Here is a 13237-nt window from a genome sequence, read left to right on the forward strand (position 1 = left end):
CAGGTTGTGTCTCCTGCTGTGGACCCTTAACAGTGTGCATTTTACCCTGATTTTCTTCTTCCCCCATTTCTACGGAAATTGGAGGTCATTGAAAAGAATCAAGAGGCTCTCACAGCAGTGACAGACACACACCCAGCCTCATGTCATTAAGTTTCAAGGGAAGACCAGGGACTCATCCAGGGCAGGTGGCACGTGCTGTGACTGTCAATGTCCTCCCTCAGGGGTCCATACACAGGATCCAGTGACCAGCAGTTGAAGATGATGGTCACTTCCTCATCAAGAAGTGGGCAAGCTGGGCTGCTGTCAGGAGAACGGGGCCCCCAGGGCCCTCCGGGGTCTTCAAGACCACATCTCATGTAGCTGAGACCTTTGCCCAGCCAGCCAGCCTGCTTCTTCTCCACCCAGGTCAGGACAGCAGCCCTCCCAGTGTTTCTCATCAACAATTTGTAGAAGTAGCTAATTGAATTTCCTCATCAGATGTTGTTGTTTTATGGTGAATTTGTAACTTGCCTATTTCCTCTTCCCACAGACTCGACCCCCCTCTTTTTTTTTCTTTTTATATTTTTAATTGCTTAATTAACATTATGAAAATCATAGACATTGGAGCAGGGGGCTCACCTGCAAACCTCTCACCCCATCCACCCGATGTCTCCCCCAGCAATTCTTGGTCTCCCCGCATTCCTCAGCCATATGCAAAAGGGTTTTTACGTAGTTGAATTACAAGCAGTCCTGGGTCTCCAGTCTGCTTTCACAGGACACTATAGACTGTGAAGGTCTCACATGAGACTGTTTCTTGAATGATGTGTGATATCTACTTTACATGACTGTGAAGCTTTCTATTGAGGAGACTGTACTTCGTTGAGCTAAGCCAGATTCTTGTTGCTTGGAGATTTGGGTTGTTTCCATTTTTTTATAATTATAAACAGTGCTGCAATGAATTTATGTGTGCCCACAGGTACTTCTTTTTAATTTTCTCAAGTTAAAGTCTAAGAAGAACTTCAGAACAAAGGATATAAATATTTTTGTAGCTTAGTTGCTTGGGCAAGCTGGGCTGCTGTCACCAACAGAGTTGGAACAGATCAGCTTCAACATAGCTTTGCCATTATTTTCTATTTTCCTTCTATGTTAAAGGGTATAAATGATACCATCCTGCTGTTTTAATTTACCTGTCTATGAAAACTGTAAAGGGTGGGCCGTTTTTATATTTGTCAATATCCTTTGCTTATTTATTTGTCATCATTTAAAAAAAAATATTCAGTTTCCCTAACAGAGGTAAACAATAGGCCAAAGCTATAAACAGACAAAAGAGAAGAAAAATCCAAATAACTATCAATTATATAAAGGCATTCATAACAATGGGTAAATGCAAATTTAAAGGGAAATATTCCTGTATTTGCCATAAATGTATTTAAAGTAAAATAAAATTTCTAAACCATATTAATAAAGAAAGAAGTGACATCAGGTAAGATGGCAGAGCAGGACGCCCCAGGAATCCATCTTCCCACCTAGGCGGCAATGGCACTGGCAGAACCCATCCAGTGTAACTGCTTTGGAATTCTCAAGTGTATTTTAGAGCCTGCATTTTCCAGGGCAAGGCATGGATGGCATATCAAAGTCAATTTGGATAATGTCCGCTCTTAGCCTGGTAGAGGCTTCCCATCCCCCACTCCTCCAGCCTCATGGCAGGCAAATGTGCATGTGTCCCTAGAGCAGCAGGCACAGAGCTTGAAGGAGCTGGAGGGCGTGGGGGTGCTATAAGGACCTTGTCTTCCAAATACTGGGGATCTGTGCTCTGACTACTGACTGCTTCTGATGACAGACGTGCAGATACCCAGACAGGCAGCCACTGTTGCAACCACCATGAGTTGAAACAGCTTCCAGGAGATTTAAAGGGTCACAGCCTGTTTTACTCTCTTTTATTTTTCCCCCTTTTCCCTTTTGGGAGCCAGACATTCAAAAGCAACTGTATATATGGGAGAATTTAGAAGATCACCAGGCATGCCCAGGGAAAAGCAGAGGCTCAGAAAAGGCCTAGGAAGATGTTAAGCTTACATGTATGGCTGATCCTTGGTAAAGAGATACCTACAACCATCAAAAATAAGAACAAAACATGGCAAGCTCTATGGAAAGGGGACAAGCTAATTTCCAGAGTTACCATATTATTGTCCAATCTAATTGGACATTAGACTCAACTGTCCAGTTTTTGACCTAAAAAAGTTACGAGGCATACAAAGAAACAGGAAAGTATGATTCATTCAAAGGAAAAAAAAAAAAAACAGAAACCTTCCCTGAGAAAGACCAGATGGCAGATCTACTAGACAAAGACTTTAATATGAGTGTCTTACAGAGGCTCAAAGAACTGAAGGGAAAAATAGGGAAAAACAAGAAAATGATGTATGGACAAAATGGAAATAGCAATAAAGAGATAGAAAAAATAAAAAGGAACCAAAAGAAATTCTGGAGCTAAAAAGAATTGAAAAGAATACTAGAGAGATTTGAAAGCAGAATTGAAAGGCAGAAGAAGGAATCTGAGAACTTAAAGATAAGACAATTAAAATCATCAAACTGAGGAGCAGAAAGAATAAAGATTGAAAGTGAACACAGTCTATGGGAGCTTTTGGACATCAGCAAGCAGGCCAACATATGATTGTGGGAGTCCCAAAAGGAACAGAAGAGAGATAAAGGCAGAGAGACTATTTGAAGAAATAATGGCCCAAAACTCCCCCATCAATTTATATTGATGAAAAACATGAATATAAATATCTAAAAATTCAAACTCTACGAAGGATAAACACAAAGAGATCCACACCAAGACACATAACCAAATTGTCAAAAGACAGAAACTCTTTTTTTTTTTTTTTTTTTTTTTTTGAGACAGAATCTCCCTCTGTTGCCCAGGGTAGAGTTCAGTGGTACAATCTCAGCTCACTGCAACCTCCACCTTCTGGGTTCAAGCAATTATCCTGCCTCAGCCTCCTGAGTAATTGGGATTACAGGTGTCTGCCACCACACCCAGCTAATTTTATATTTTTAATAGAGACAGGGTTTCACCATATTGGCTATGCTGGTCTAGAACTCCTGACCACAAGTGATCTACCTGCCTTGGCCTCCCAAAGTGCTGGGATTACAGCCATGATCCACCATGCCTGGCCAAAAATCGAAACTCTTAAGAGAGAATATTGAAAGTAGCAAGAGAAAAATGACTTGTTACATATAAGCAATAATCAATATGATTATCAACAGATGTCTCATCAGGAACCCCAGCGTTCAGCAGGCAATGAGCTGATACATTCAAAGTGCTAAAAGAATTTGATGAAGGTGTTGGTTCATTAGACTGTTTCATGAAGTTTATATAAGCATCTATGGAGAAATTTCCCGTCATGTCTATTAAAAATGCTTTTAAACTTTTCCAAAATTACTTATTTAAAATGCATTCACTACAATTAATGGAAGAATACATTTATTTACCTTATAATACAACATAATAGACAATACTACGTACATAATTAACAATACTATGTATATGCGTAGATACCCTTTCTACCTGCTTGCCTCTCCAGTCCTCCCTTCCCTGACCATTTCCTCATTCCTCAAGGAGGTATTGTTGAAAGTCCTGGATTCCTCTCATATCCATTCTGCCCCTTCGTCTTCATTCAACAAACCGCAGACTTTGGCTAGTACATTGCTTTCCAGCTAAAAGACTGCATTTCCCAGCTTCCTTTGCAACTACATGTGGTCAGTGCTTCTAAAATCTAGCCAGTGAGATGCTAGTGGAATTGTCCTGTGTGGCTTCTTAGAGCTCTCTAATAAAGAAAGTTTTTTCCTGTTTCTGTTACTCACAAGCAAACCTAATTCTACCTAATAACAAATATTGGCAAGGTTGGTGTTTCCTTCTGCATATTTCTCCAGGCCATACAAATATGTACAATCATATATACTAGATGTATATTTGAATGTGTCTCACATCCTTCGTTTAAAAATATCAAAATGTCTGTACTATCTTTTCTCAAAGAAGACAGTAAACGCAATAGGAAGCAAAAATTGCCTGTTATTTATAAATCTCTAATCAGCAAATATTTTTAAAAGACCATTCTCAATATTGGCATATGTAAAACAAAATAAGTGCTCTCTACTCCTGCTGGTGGGGAAGGAACTAATGTAAACTTTCAGGATAGCAATTTAACAATAGGTAACAAGAGCTTTCGAAATGTTGCGATGTGGCAATTTCCCTTCTTAGGAGTTTATGTCAAGGAAATAACCAGAGAGCCAGAGATCTGTGTCTAGAAACGTTCATGACCATCTGCCAGTTATGTTGAGAGTGCTGATGGTTTCCCAGTAGGGAAGCAGCTCAGTGGAATATGGCCCGTCCACAAAATGGAGTATCATGCAGTCATTAAAAGTACTGTTTATAGATCATTTTAATGGCAGACACACTGCTCTGCCTGTGACGTAAAGGGGCAAACTATAAACTACACATGAAAAAAATATGTGCATCACACTTGAGAGAAAGCCCAAACGTAAACATTTGAACACGCTGGTGTCAGGTCTCTCTAGGGGGCAGTGCTTGTAACCTCGAGTCAGTTCATGCATTTTTCTTTGTTTCCTAGATTGTGGAAAACATTTACCCAATGCATTTACCCAGGTTATGTAAACATTTACCCAGGGGCATAGGAGGCACACTGTAAGTTGCTGCAATCACGGTAAATACTGAATCCTGATGACATGGTTGACGTCAAGTCCCCTGAGCTCAAAGCACCCATAATCGCAGTCCCCCCTGCCACCCCTGCAGGAGTCTCACATGCTACCCGACAATCTGACTGCACGGTCCAATTCCCTGCTACAGCCCGGGCTGGTGGACAAGCCTTCCCCTAGTTGGGCAGCAGAATGACCAATGCCTGGATGACAGAGTGCATTTTGGCCCATGGCCCTGAGTGGGGAGGAAGTGGGAGCTGAGGTGAGGAGAACAGAGCAGCCACAAGCCTGCTGCCTCCGGGCACTTTGTGTGCCTCCATGGGCTCTGCATCACCTACGGTCCCACTTCACACGTGGGGACAGCCAGACCCTGGCACCTTGCCCTGTCATCCTTCCCTGGTTCTGTGTCTCTTGGTGCCAGTCATTTCTGTGTGTTGAATTTCGGTCCATAGACACAGGACTGCAGCTCCTGCCACTGTGGGGTCCTCTCTGCCTGTGGGCTGCATGGTAGCTGCAAAATAGCATCACTCTCCTTTTCTGCACAGTCCTTGGGGCTGCATAGCATAGGGAACAGCGTTCAGGAGTCCAGCCCGGCCCTGAGCCACCTGCTAAGGCAGCTTCTTCCTCACTCTCCACTGAAAACTGAGCTCCACTAGGCAGAATCGGGATTTGATCTGTTATTATTCAGAAAAAAAAATTATAAACTCCTTCCCTAGGCCCTCCCATTAGATGAGAACATGTGCCACAGCCACACCGTAGTTGGGAGGGGTGACTCCATAGGTGGGGCCAGTCGAGCCCCCCTCTGTCACCTGTTTTCTGCCCCTGGAACTTGGCACTGTCTTCTCAGAGGGCAATAAAGTTCCAGAGTGACAGAAGGCAAAGGAACAGAGGTGGGAGGGAAGCTGGTTATGGCTTCAAAATGGGCCTTTCCAGACCCCTTTACTCATGCCTCCCATACGCATTTGGTGCTGGCTGGGCAAGAAAAGAAAACAAGAAACTGAGGTATTCCCGGTTTTCCTTTTTATTCTATTGGGTTTTGGCTGCTTTCTGAGTTTAAAAACCTGGGACTGAACCCAAAGACCACTGCCCTGGGCCCACTCCAGAGCTGCCCAACACACCCGCTTCCGAATGGAAACCGAGGTGAGGCACTTTGCCCCGGCTGCCCTTTCACCTTCTGAGACCACCTTATGGGGTCCTGGTGGGGCTCCTTCTCTGCCTCCCCCTCCAGACTGTGCCCCCAGGGCTCAGGGCTGGCAGGGACCGGCACAGAGGGACCAGGAGGAAGGTTGGAGCGTGTACAGGTGGGGATAGTGTCCCTGGACAACGAAGCTTTAATGGATGAACCCACAGATGCCTCCCTGCAGGTTGCAGAGGACAGGGCCACACCTGGTTCCCCACTGCACTCAGGGCCTTTCTAGGTATCCAGTGGCCGGAAAGTTTCTGGTATGGAGTGGGTGCTTCCCAAATGTGTGTTGAATGAAGGAGGGAGCAGAGACTCACCTGTTCCTGTGGATAGGAGGAGAGGGAGGGGCTCCAGCCCTCACCCCCGGAATCAACCATCTGGGGGTGCATGGAGGAAGAACTCCGCCTCCCCACTGTTGGATGGATGGATAGCCTGATGTGGGACCAGGAGGAGGTGTCCCCAGGCCACCCTCCCATAACCTGGCTTAGAGCATCCCAAGGCCATCCCCATATTAGAGATGGGGAAATGGAGGCCCAGGGAGGTGAGGAGACTTGTCCAAGGCCACAGAGCCCAGAGCAGGCGAGCCAGGAGGCAAATCCAGGCCAGACTGGCTCCAGGAGAGCCCGAGGCCTTCCCCACCCTCAAGGCCTGTGCAGCTGCCTTCTTCCTCCCACGTGCGGCCCCCAGCCTGGCCCTGACCCTGTGTTCCCCGCACATCCCCGCAGGATCTGCAGATCATCAGCACGGACGAGAGTCAGGTGTTTGTGGCGGTGCAGGAGTGGTACCAGATGGACACCTACAACCTGTACCAGTCGGACCCGCGCGGCGTGCGCTACGCGCTGGTCCTGCAGGACGTGCGCAGTTCGCGGCAGGCGGAGGAGAGCGTGCTCATCGACATCCTGGAGGTGGGTCCCGCATGGATGTGGGCGGGGTCTGCCGCCAACCCCCTGCCCTCTCCCCCACCTCCTCTTCCTCCCTCCCTTCCTGCCTGTCTCTAATGCTGTGTTAGGGGTCTGCACACATCTTCTGTAAACAGCCAGATATTTTAAGCTTTGCAGGCCAAGAGGCTATTATATAGGTATTTTTAGAGGAAGAGAATTTCCTTCTTGAGGAAATATGAAGTACAATGATCATCGAGTACAAGTTTTTGTCATGAGAAGAATGGAATTCTTTGAGGGAATAACATTTTACTGACTTGGGTTCAGCCTGAGTGTTCTCTGCCAACTCCCTCACAAGCTCTCATCAGAAGTCCTGGGCTGGGGTCACCCCTGAGGGCAGTGCTTCTCTCTGAGTGCCCCGTCTCTCTCTCCCTCTCTCACTCTCTCTCTCTACCCCAGCCCCTTCATCTCCTCCTTCTTTTCCCTCTCTGTGTCTGAAGTCTGCCTTCCTCTCTCTCTCTCTGTCTCTCCCCCCCTACCCTAGCCCCTTCATCTCCTCCTCCCTCTCCCTCTCTGTGTCTGAAGTCTGCCTTCCTCTCTCTCTCTCTGTCTCTCCCCCCCTACCCTAGCCCCTTCATCTCCTCCTCCCTCTCCCTCTCTGTGTCTGAAGTTGGCCTTTCTTCTCTCTCTCTGTCTCTCTCGCTTGCTCTCTCTTGCTTGCTCTCTCTTGCTCTCGCTCTCTCTGTCTCCCTGGAATCCAGCCCTCCAGCCTCCCTCCTGTCACTTCTCTCACCACATATGAAGCTCTGGCCTCCCCTGCTGGGTTGCCATCTGAGCTCGGATGGGAGCCTTCCTTGCTGCCCTCCCGGGTCCCCCCGGGCCTCCCACATGAGCCTCCACTGACCCCAGAGAATGCCCCGTACATCGTGCCGCTGTTGCTCCATTTCCACCTGGATCCCTGCAGCAGCCCTGCCCCGGCCAGGCCCATTTACAGGTCAGAAAACTGAGGCTCAGAGAAGGCAAACAACCCGCCCAGGCAGACCTAGACGTAAGCAGGAAAACCAGGACCGGCCCAGGCCTGTCTGCTCTGAGCCTGGTGCCCTCCTCTTGGGACCCCTCTCAGTTGTTCACCTCCAAGCTCCTTCCTCTTGCCTGTGGGGACACCCCCAAGTGGCCCATTGACGCAGGCTGGGGGAGTGTCCTGTGGGTGGCCAGTAGACCCTGGGCAGGCAGTGGCATTGATGGGCTTGTGAGTGGGAGGCACCAGGCTCAGCATTCATCCCTCCCTTGCCAGAAGCAGCAGAACTGTGGTCCCCAGGAAAGTCACAAATGGAATCATTTGTTTGCAATGATAACCCATTTGTCAGGGTTTACCTCCACAGCGGACGATGCAGATACAGCCTCACTGCCCAAAGCCCCCTGCAGGCAGCGTCCAACCCCACCCCTAGTGTCCCAAAGGCCCTGCCCTGTGAGCCTCTAGGAGGGGACTGGGTCCAGCACAAACGTGGCTCTGGAAGGCAGTGGGTAGGTGATGATGGGATGGGAAGGGGGCCAAGAACAGGGTGGGGTGAGGCTCCACGGCCGTCCTGTCCACAGGCATCTGTGATGCCTGCACCACCACATGCCGTGTTCTGGGCCCTGCCCTTGGGACACAGGCTGGATATGATATGCACCATGCACCCCTCATGAAGCAGGAAGACGGGGCTCCCAGCTGTAGTTCTGACTGAGAGTGCCGGGGCCTGAAGACACAGCACAGAGGCAGTTGGCCAGCCTGGGGCAGAAGTCAGGGAGTGCTTCCCGGAGGAGGCTGAGCAGGAGTTAGCCAGGTGCGGAAGGAACTCAGAGCCACACCCAGAAACGTCAAGGCAGGAGGAAGCAAGGAGCCAGAAGAGGTTTGCAGTGGCCCGGTCCAAAGGTGACACCCACTCTCCACCACCTGGGTGCTCTCCCAAGGGATATCCCTTCTCTGAAAACCATCAAACATGGGTCACAGCTGGTTGTTACAAGCACAACTCTGGAGCCTGACTGCCCGGGGTCAGGTGCATGAACTGGTATGTGTTTGCTCTGTGGCCGTAGGTGGGTTTCTTAACCTCTCTGTGCTTCCCTATGTGCAACAGGGATGGTAGCAGCACCTTCCTCACCGGGTTGCCGTGAGTTTTAAGGCTGTCATTCCTATTGAATAGGCAGAGCATTCAATAGGTTCCAAATGCCTGGTTCCAAGTGAGGACTCACTTTGTTTGCCCAGCACTTGCCCTTTCTGGGGATCAGGGATAATTAATGGGTGGGGGCTGACCCCTGAGTCTCACTGCACACGACCAGTACTGTTGCTGTCATGGTTGTTGTGCACCCAGCAGCACATCCAGGAAAAATGTTTGGTGCAGATGACACAGCCAGGTACTGCCTCAGAAGGCTGCGGGGATCTCTTCCCCTGCGGGGCACAACCTAGGTTCGAGGCAAGACAGCAAATCTTTCCTGGACTCCTCTTGTGCTGGAGCTTGGGTTATGAGTGAGGACTTACGGAACATAGCCCTGTCCCCTACCCACAAGGAGCCCTGGCAGCAGGCATCTCAATGGGCTGAATGGTGACCCCGAAATAGGCATGGAAATGGTGGCCCACATCCTAATACCCAGGCCCTGCAATGTGACCTTATTTGAAAAAGAGATTTTTGCAGCGTCATGAAGTGAAAGACTCAAGCAGACATCATCCCGAATTATCCAAGGGGCCCTCAATGCAATCACAAGTGTCCTTATCCGAGACGGGAGAGGAACCACAGGCTCACACAGTGGCCCCGTGGGGACAGAGGCAGAGACTACAGCCACAGGCCAAGGAGGGCTGGAGGCGCGGAGCTGGAAGAGGCAGGAAGGATCCTTCCCTGGGGCCTGCAGAGGGAGCACAGCCCTGCCCACGCCTTGACTTTGGACTCTGGCCTCCAAGAGAATGAATTTCTGTTGTTTGAAGCCAAACAACTTGTGGGACTTTTTTTCACAGCAGACACGGGAATGAATTCAGCTGTGATGTGGGCAGTTATGCAGCAACACACTGATATTCTGAGCTAATGCTCCGCCAGTCAGACCCACCCAGGGGCCTTGGCCTATATCTGGATCCACGTTATTTATTGCTGAGCGTTTTCATGGAGACCCAGCTGGGATATAAAATGGCAATTACCCAATAACAAAAACCATCATGGGCAAATCAGCCTTCTACCTGCCCGGAGGACAGCAGAAAAGCATTTCCACCAAGCAATGGGCAGGGCAGAAGCCCTCTGGGTGATGTCCCTGGGTCCCCGTCCTGCCTGCCTTGTCGGGGTTCTATGAGCTTGTAAGACACAAAGACTTGCGGCACGTTCCCCGGGCCTCCCTTCAGCACCAGACCACACAGCAGAGGATGTGCAGCCATTTGGTGGGCGTGTGGCTGGTCCGAAGCCTAGCACAGAGGGACCTGTCTGCAGCCGATCTAGAGCCAGCACTCACACTCACACACACAGACACAGGCTCACACACATGCACACGCCCTGCCCTCTCCCAGCCCCCGGCAGCTCATCTGCAGACCAAGCCCAGAGTCTGGAGGGAACTCAAGACCCCTGTGACATGGAGTCCTGGGTTTTTGCAGGGCCTGCACTTGGTACCGCGTCTCACAAAGAAGCTGGACTCTGGGCCAGGGACCCCATCTGCAGTCATCAAGTCGAGTGAACAGGAGACAGAGTGATGCCATATGGGCTGAAGGAGCTGGCTCATCCTAGCCTCTGAGACTGTCCACCCAGCAGGACCATTGATGAAGCTTCCTCTGCAGAGAGGAAGGCTACCCCCTAGACCACAGCATCCTATGCAGATAATACTGGCAGCTGAATGCTCTGTGCATGGATTTGCCACATGTATGACGTTCCCTAGAAATTCTGGGTGGATGCTCACAGTGTGATCCACTTGGCTCCTAACCCTGCCTGTCTGTGTTGATAAGACCTGGTAGGTCCCAAGGAAAACAGCCTGCCCTGCCCCCCAACTCCCACATCCAGTGAAGGCAGCCCTGAGTCTCTGAGAGCCAACTCCGAGGGTAACCTAAACCAGCCACAGCCATCAGTGGGAGGCAAAAGATCTGTAGCTACCACCCTATGCCTGCCCCAACCTTGCACTTTGAAACAGACAACTCGTTTGCTAGTTTCCCAGCTCCACAGATGGATTTTACCCAGAGCTCACCCACATCTGGTTTAGATGACTTAGATGAGAAGATTCGGAGCTTTTGATCTGGTGATATTTAGGGGAGACTTTTGACTTTGAATTAATGCTGTAATGAGATGAGAACTTTGGAAACCTTGATGGGGTGAATGTATTTTGCTTGAAGACTGATGTGTGTCCTTGGGGGTCAGAGGAGGGACTGTGCTGGAGAGAATAGTGCCCCCCTCAAAGATGGCCACATCGTGAGCCCCAGAACATGCATGTATGTTACCTTATGTGGTAGAGGAGGAATGAGGTTGCAGATGGAATTAAGGCTGCTCGTCAGCAGACAGGAAGATGACCTGGGTTATCTGGAGGGGCCTAGGGTCAGCACACGGGTCCTTAACATTGGAAGAAGTAGGCAGGAGATAGAGAAGATGTGATGGTGGAAACATGGTCAGAGAGATGCAGCATTGCTGGCTTTGAACACGAAGGAAGGGGCCATTAGCCAAGGAATGCTGGTGCCTCTAGAAGCTGGAAAAGACAAGGAAAGGGATGCTCCTTTGGAGCCTCCAGAAAGGAATGTGATTCTGCTGACACTTGACTGTGGCTGCATGCTAGGCTTCTGCCCTCCAGAGCTGTGGGAGAATACATGTGTGTTGTCTGAAGCCACTGGGTTTGTGACCATCTGTTATAGCAGCTGCAGGAAGCTCAGACCCCAGTCCTCTGGTTTCATCATCATGGCTGCTGTTCTTCTCCCCTTGAGGACCTGCTGGAGTTATGAGAATTCAGTGAGAGGACATGTGTTAAGCTCAGTGCCTGTAACATAGAAGCACTTAATAACTGTATGCCATTACTATCCTAACTAGAATTTTTGGCTATGGGCCTTTGGGCAGGTGGCACCCCCTCTGAGCCTCAGTTTCCCATGGTGCAGGTTGCATATACAGGTGTAGAAACAGTTTCTGGCCTGGAACACAGGAGGCCTTGACAAGTGGTGGGCGTTCTTCTGCCTCTTCACACCACACTAGTGGATCTTGATAAATATGAGTCAAAACCCTCCATGAAATAAGGAACTTGCAGGAAAAGACCCTCTCTGGGAGCAAACCATTCGGTTGAACTATGTGAAGTTGCCGACAGTTGCACGTTTCTTATAGGTCAACTTAGTAACCACTCTTGGACATTTGGGTCACTGCCATGGGCCTCTTAGGAAACCTTGAGAAAGGGACCAGGTTAACTCTGAGCACTGAAGGCAAGTGGAGCCCTGTCCTGGGTGTTCTAGTGGAAGCATGGACCCTCCTGTCTTCATTCCTTGGCATGTTTGTATGGGAATTGAGCTGGAGGTCCCCAGAGGCAAGCCCAGAGGCAATTCTATTGGTCCAGGATGCATGGTCCAATAGAAACAAGAGGCACTGGGGGGATCTGAGCTCTGAATCAGGACCTCTGAGGCAAGGATGGGGTGAGTTTGAGGGACAGGCAGGCCAGGGGTCCAGAACCCCACTTGCCATCTGATGGTTGGTATCTGGACCTGGGAGAACAGCTCAGCACCATGAAGATCATTCAGGCTTCAGAGCTAGACTGAACTAGCTTCCCATTAAAGCTGGGGCCGGAGTCTTGGATCTCTGTCCCTCTAAACCTCACTCACCTCCAGAATGTGTCTCAGCTGCTGGCCATTGTGAGTGTGAAATGAGGCCACATGTGGGCTGGAGGACGGTGGATACATGGTCATCAGAGTGCTCCAGTGTAAGGTTACAGTCCTTCTTGTATTTTTATCTCAGGTCAGAGGGGTGAAAGGAGTTTTCCTGGCAAACCAAAAAATTGATGGGAAAGTGATGACACTTATAACCTACAACAAGGGCCGCGACTGGGATTACCTGAGGCCACCCAGCATGGACATGAATGGAAAACCAACCAACTGCAAGCCTGTAAGTACCTCGGCTCACATCACATACCATCCATGGGGTAGATGCTAGATATAGCTTCAGTAATCAAAAAGGTCAGAGGTGGTGATGTCTGAGAAGGACCATCTGAGACACATGAACCACCTATTTCTGCTGGGCGTGGTAGAGAGGGTCAAATGAAACTCCTTGTTTTACAGAAAAGTTAATTGGAGGTCAGAGAGGGAAGTGTATCAGTTTTTCACACAGAATTGCTGTGCAATAAGCCACCCGAAAACAACAACATTTATTTCCTAGATCTACAGGTGGGCTCAGCTGAGTGGCTTTGCCAACCTTGGCTGAGCAGCTCTGCTGACCTTGTCTGGGCTCAGCTGGGCGGCTCTGCTGACCTTGTCTGGGCTCAGCTGGGCGGCTCTGCTGACCTTGTCTGGGCTCAGCTG

General features: G+C 49.4%; 1 protein-coding gene across 1 annotated transcript in view; it reads left to right on the forward strand.

Annotated features, from left to right (window-relative positions):
• Positions 1–13237, forward strand: part of SORCS2 (sortilin-related VPS10 domain containing receptor 2) — a 408600-nt gene that overhangs the window by 339003 nt on the left and 56360 nt on the right. Inside the window, exons 11-12 of the mRNA XM_012002189.1 lie at positions 6601–6780; positions 12678–12824. Of these exons, the coding sequence (XP_011857579.1) occupies positions 6601–6780; positions 12678–12824 (327 nt within the window). The remainder of the gene's footprint in view (positions 1–6600; positions 6781–12677; positions 12825–13237) is intronic.

The sequence above is a fragment of the Mandrillus leucophaeus genome, unplaced genomic scaffold (genome assembly GCF_000951045.1).
Source record: "Mandrillus leucophaeus isolate KB7577 unplaced genomic scaffold, Mleu.le_1.0 Scaffold68, whole genome shotgun sequence".
NCBI lineage: Eukaryota > Metazoa > Chordata > Mammalia > Primates > Cercopithecidae > Mandrillus > Mandrillus leucophaeus.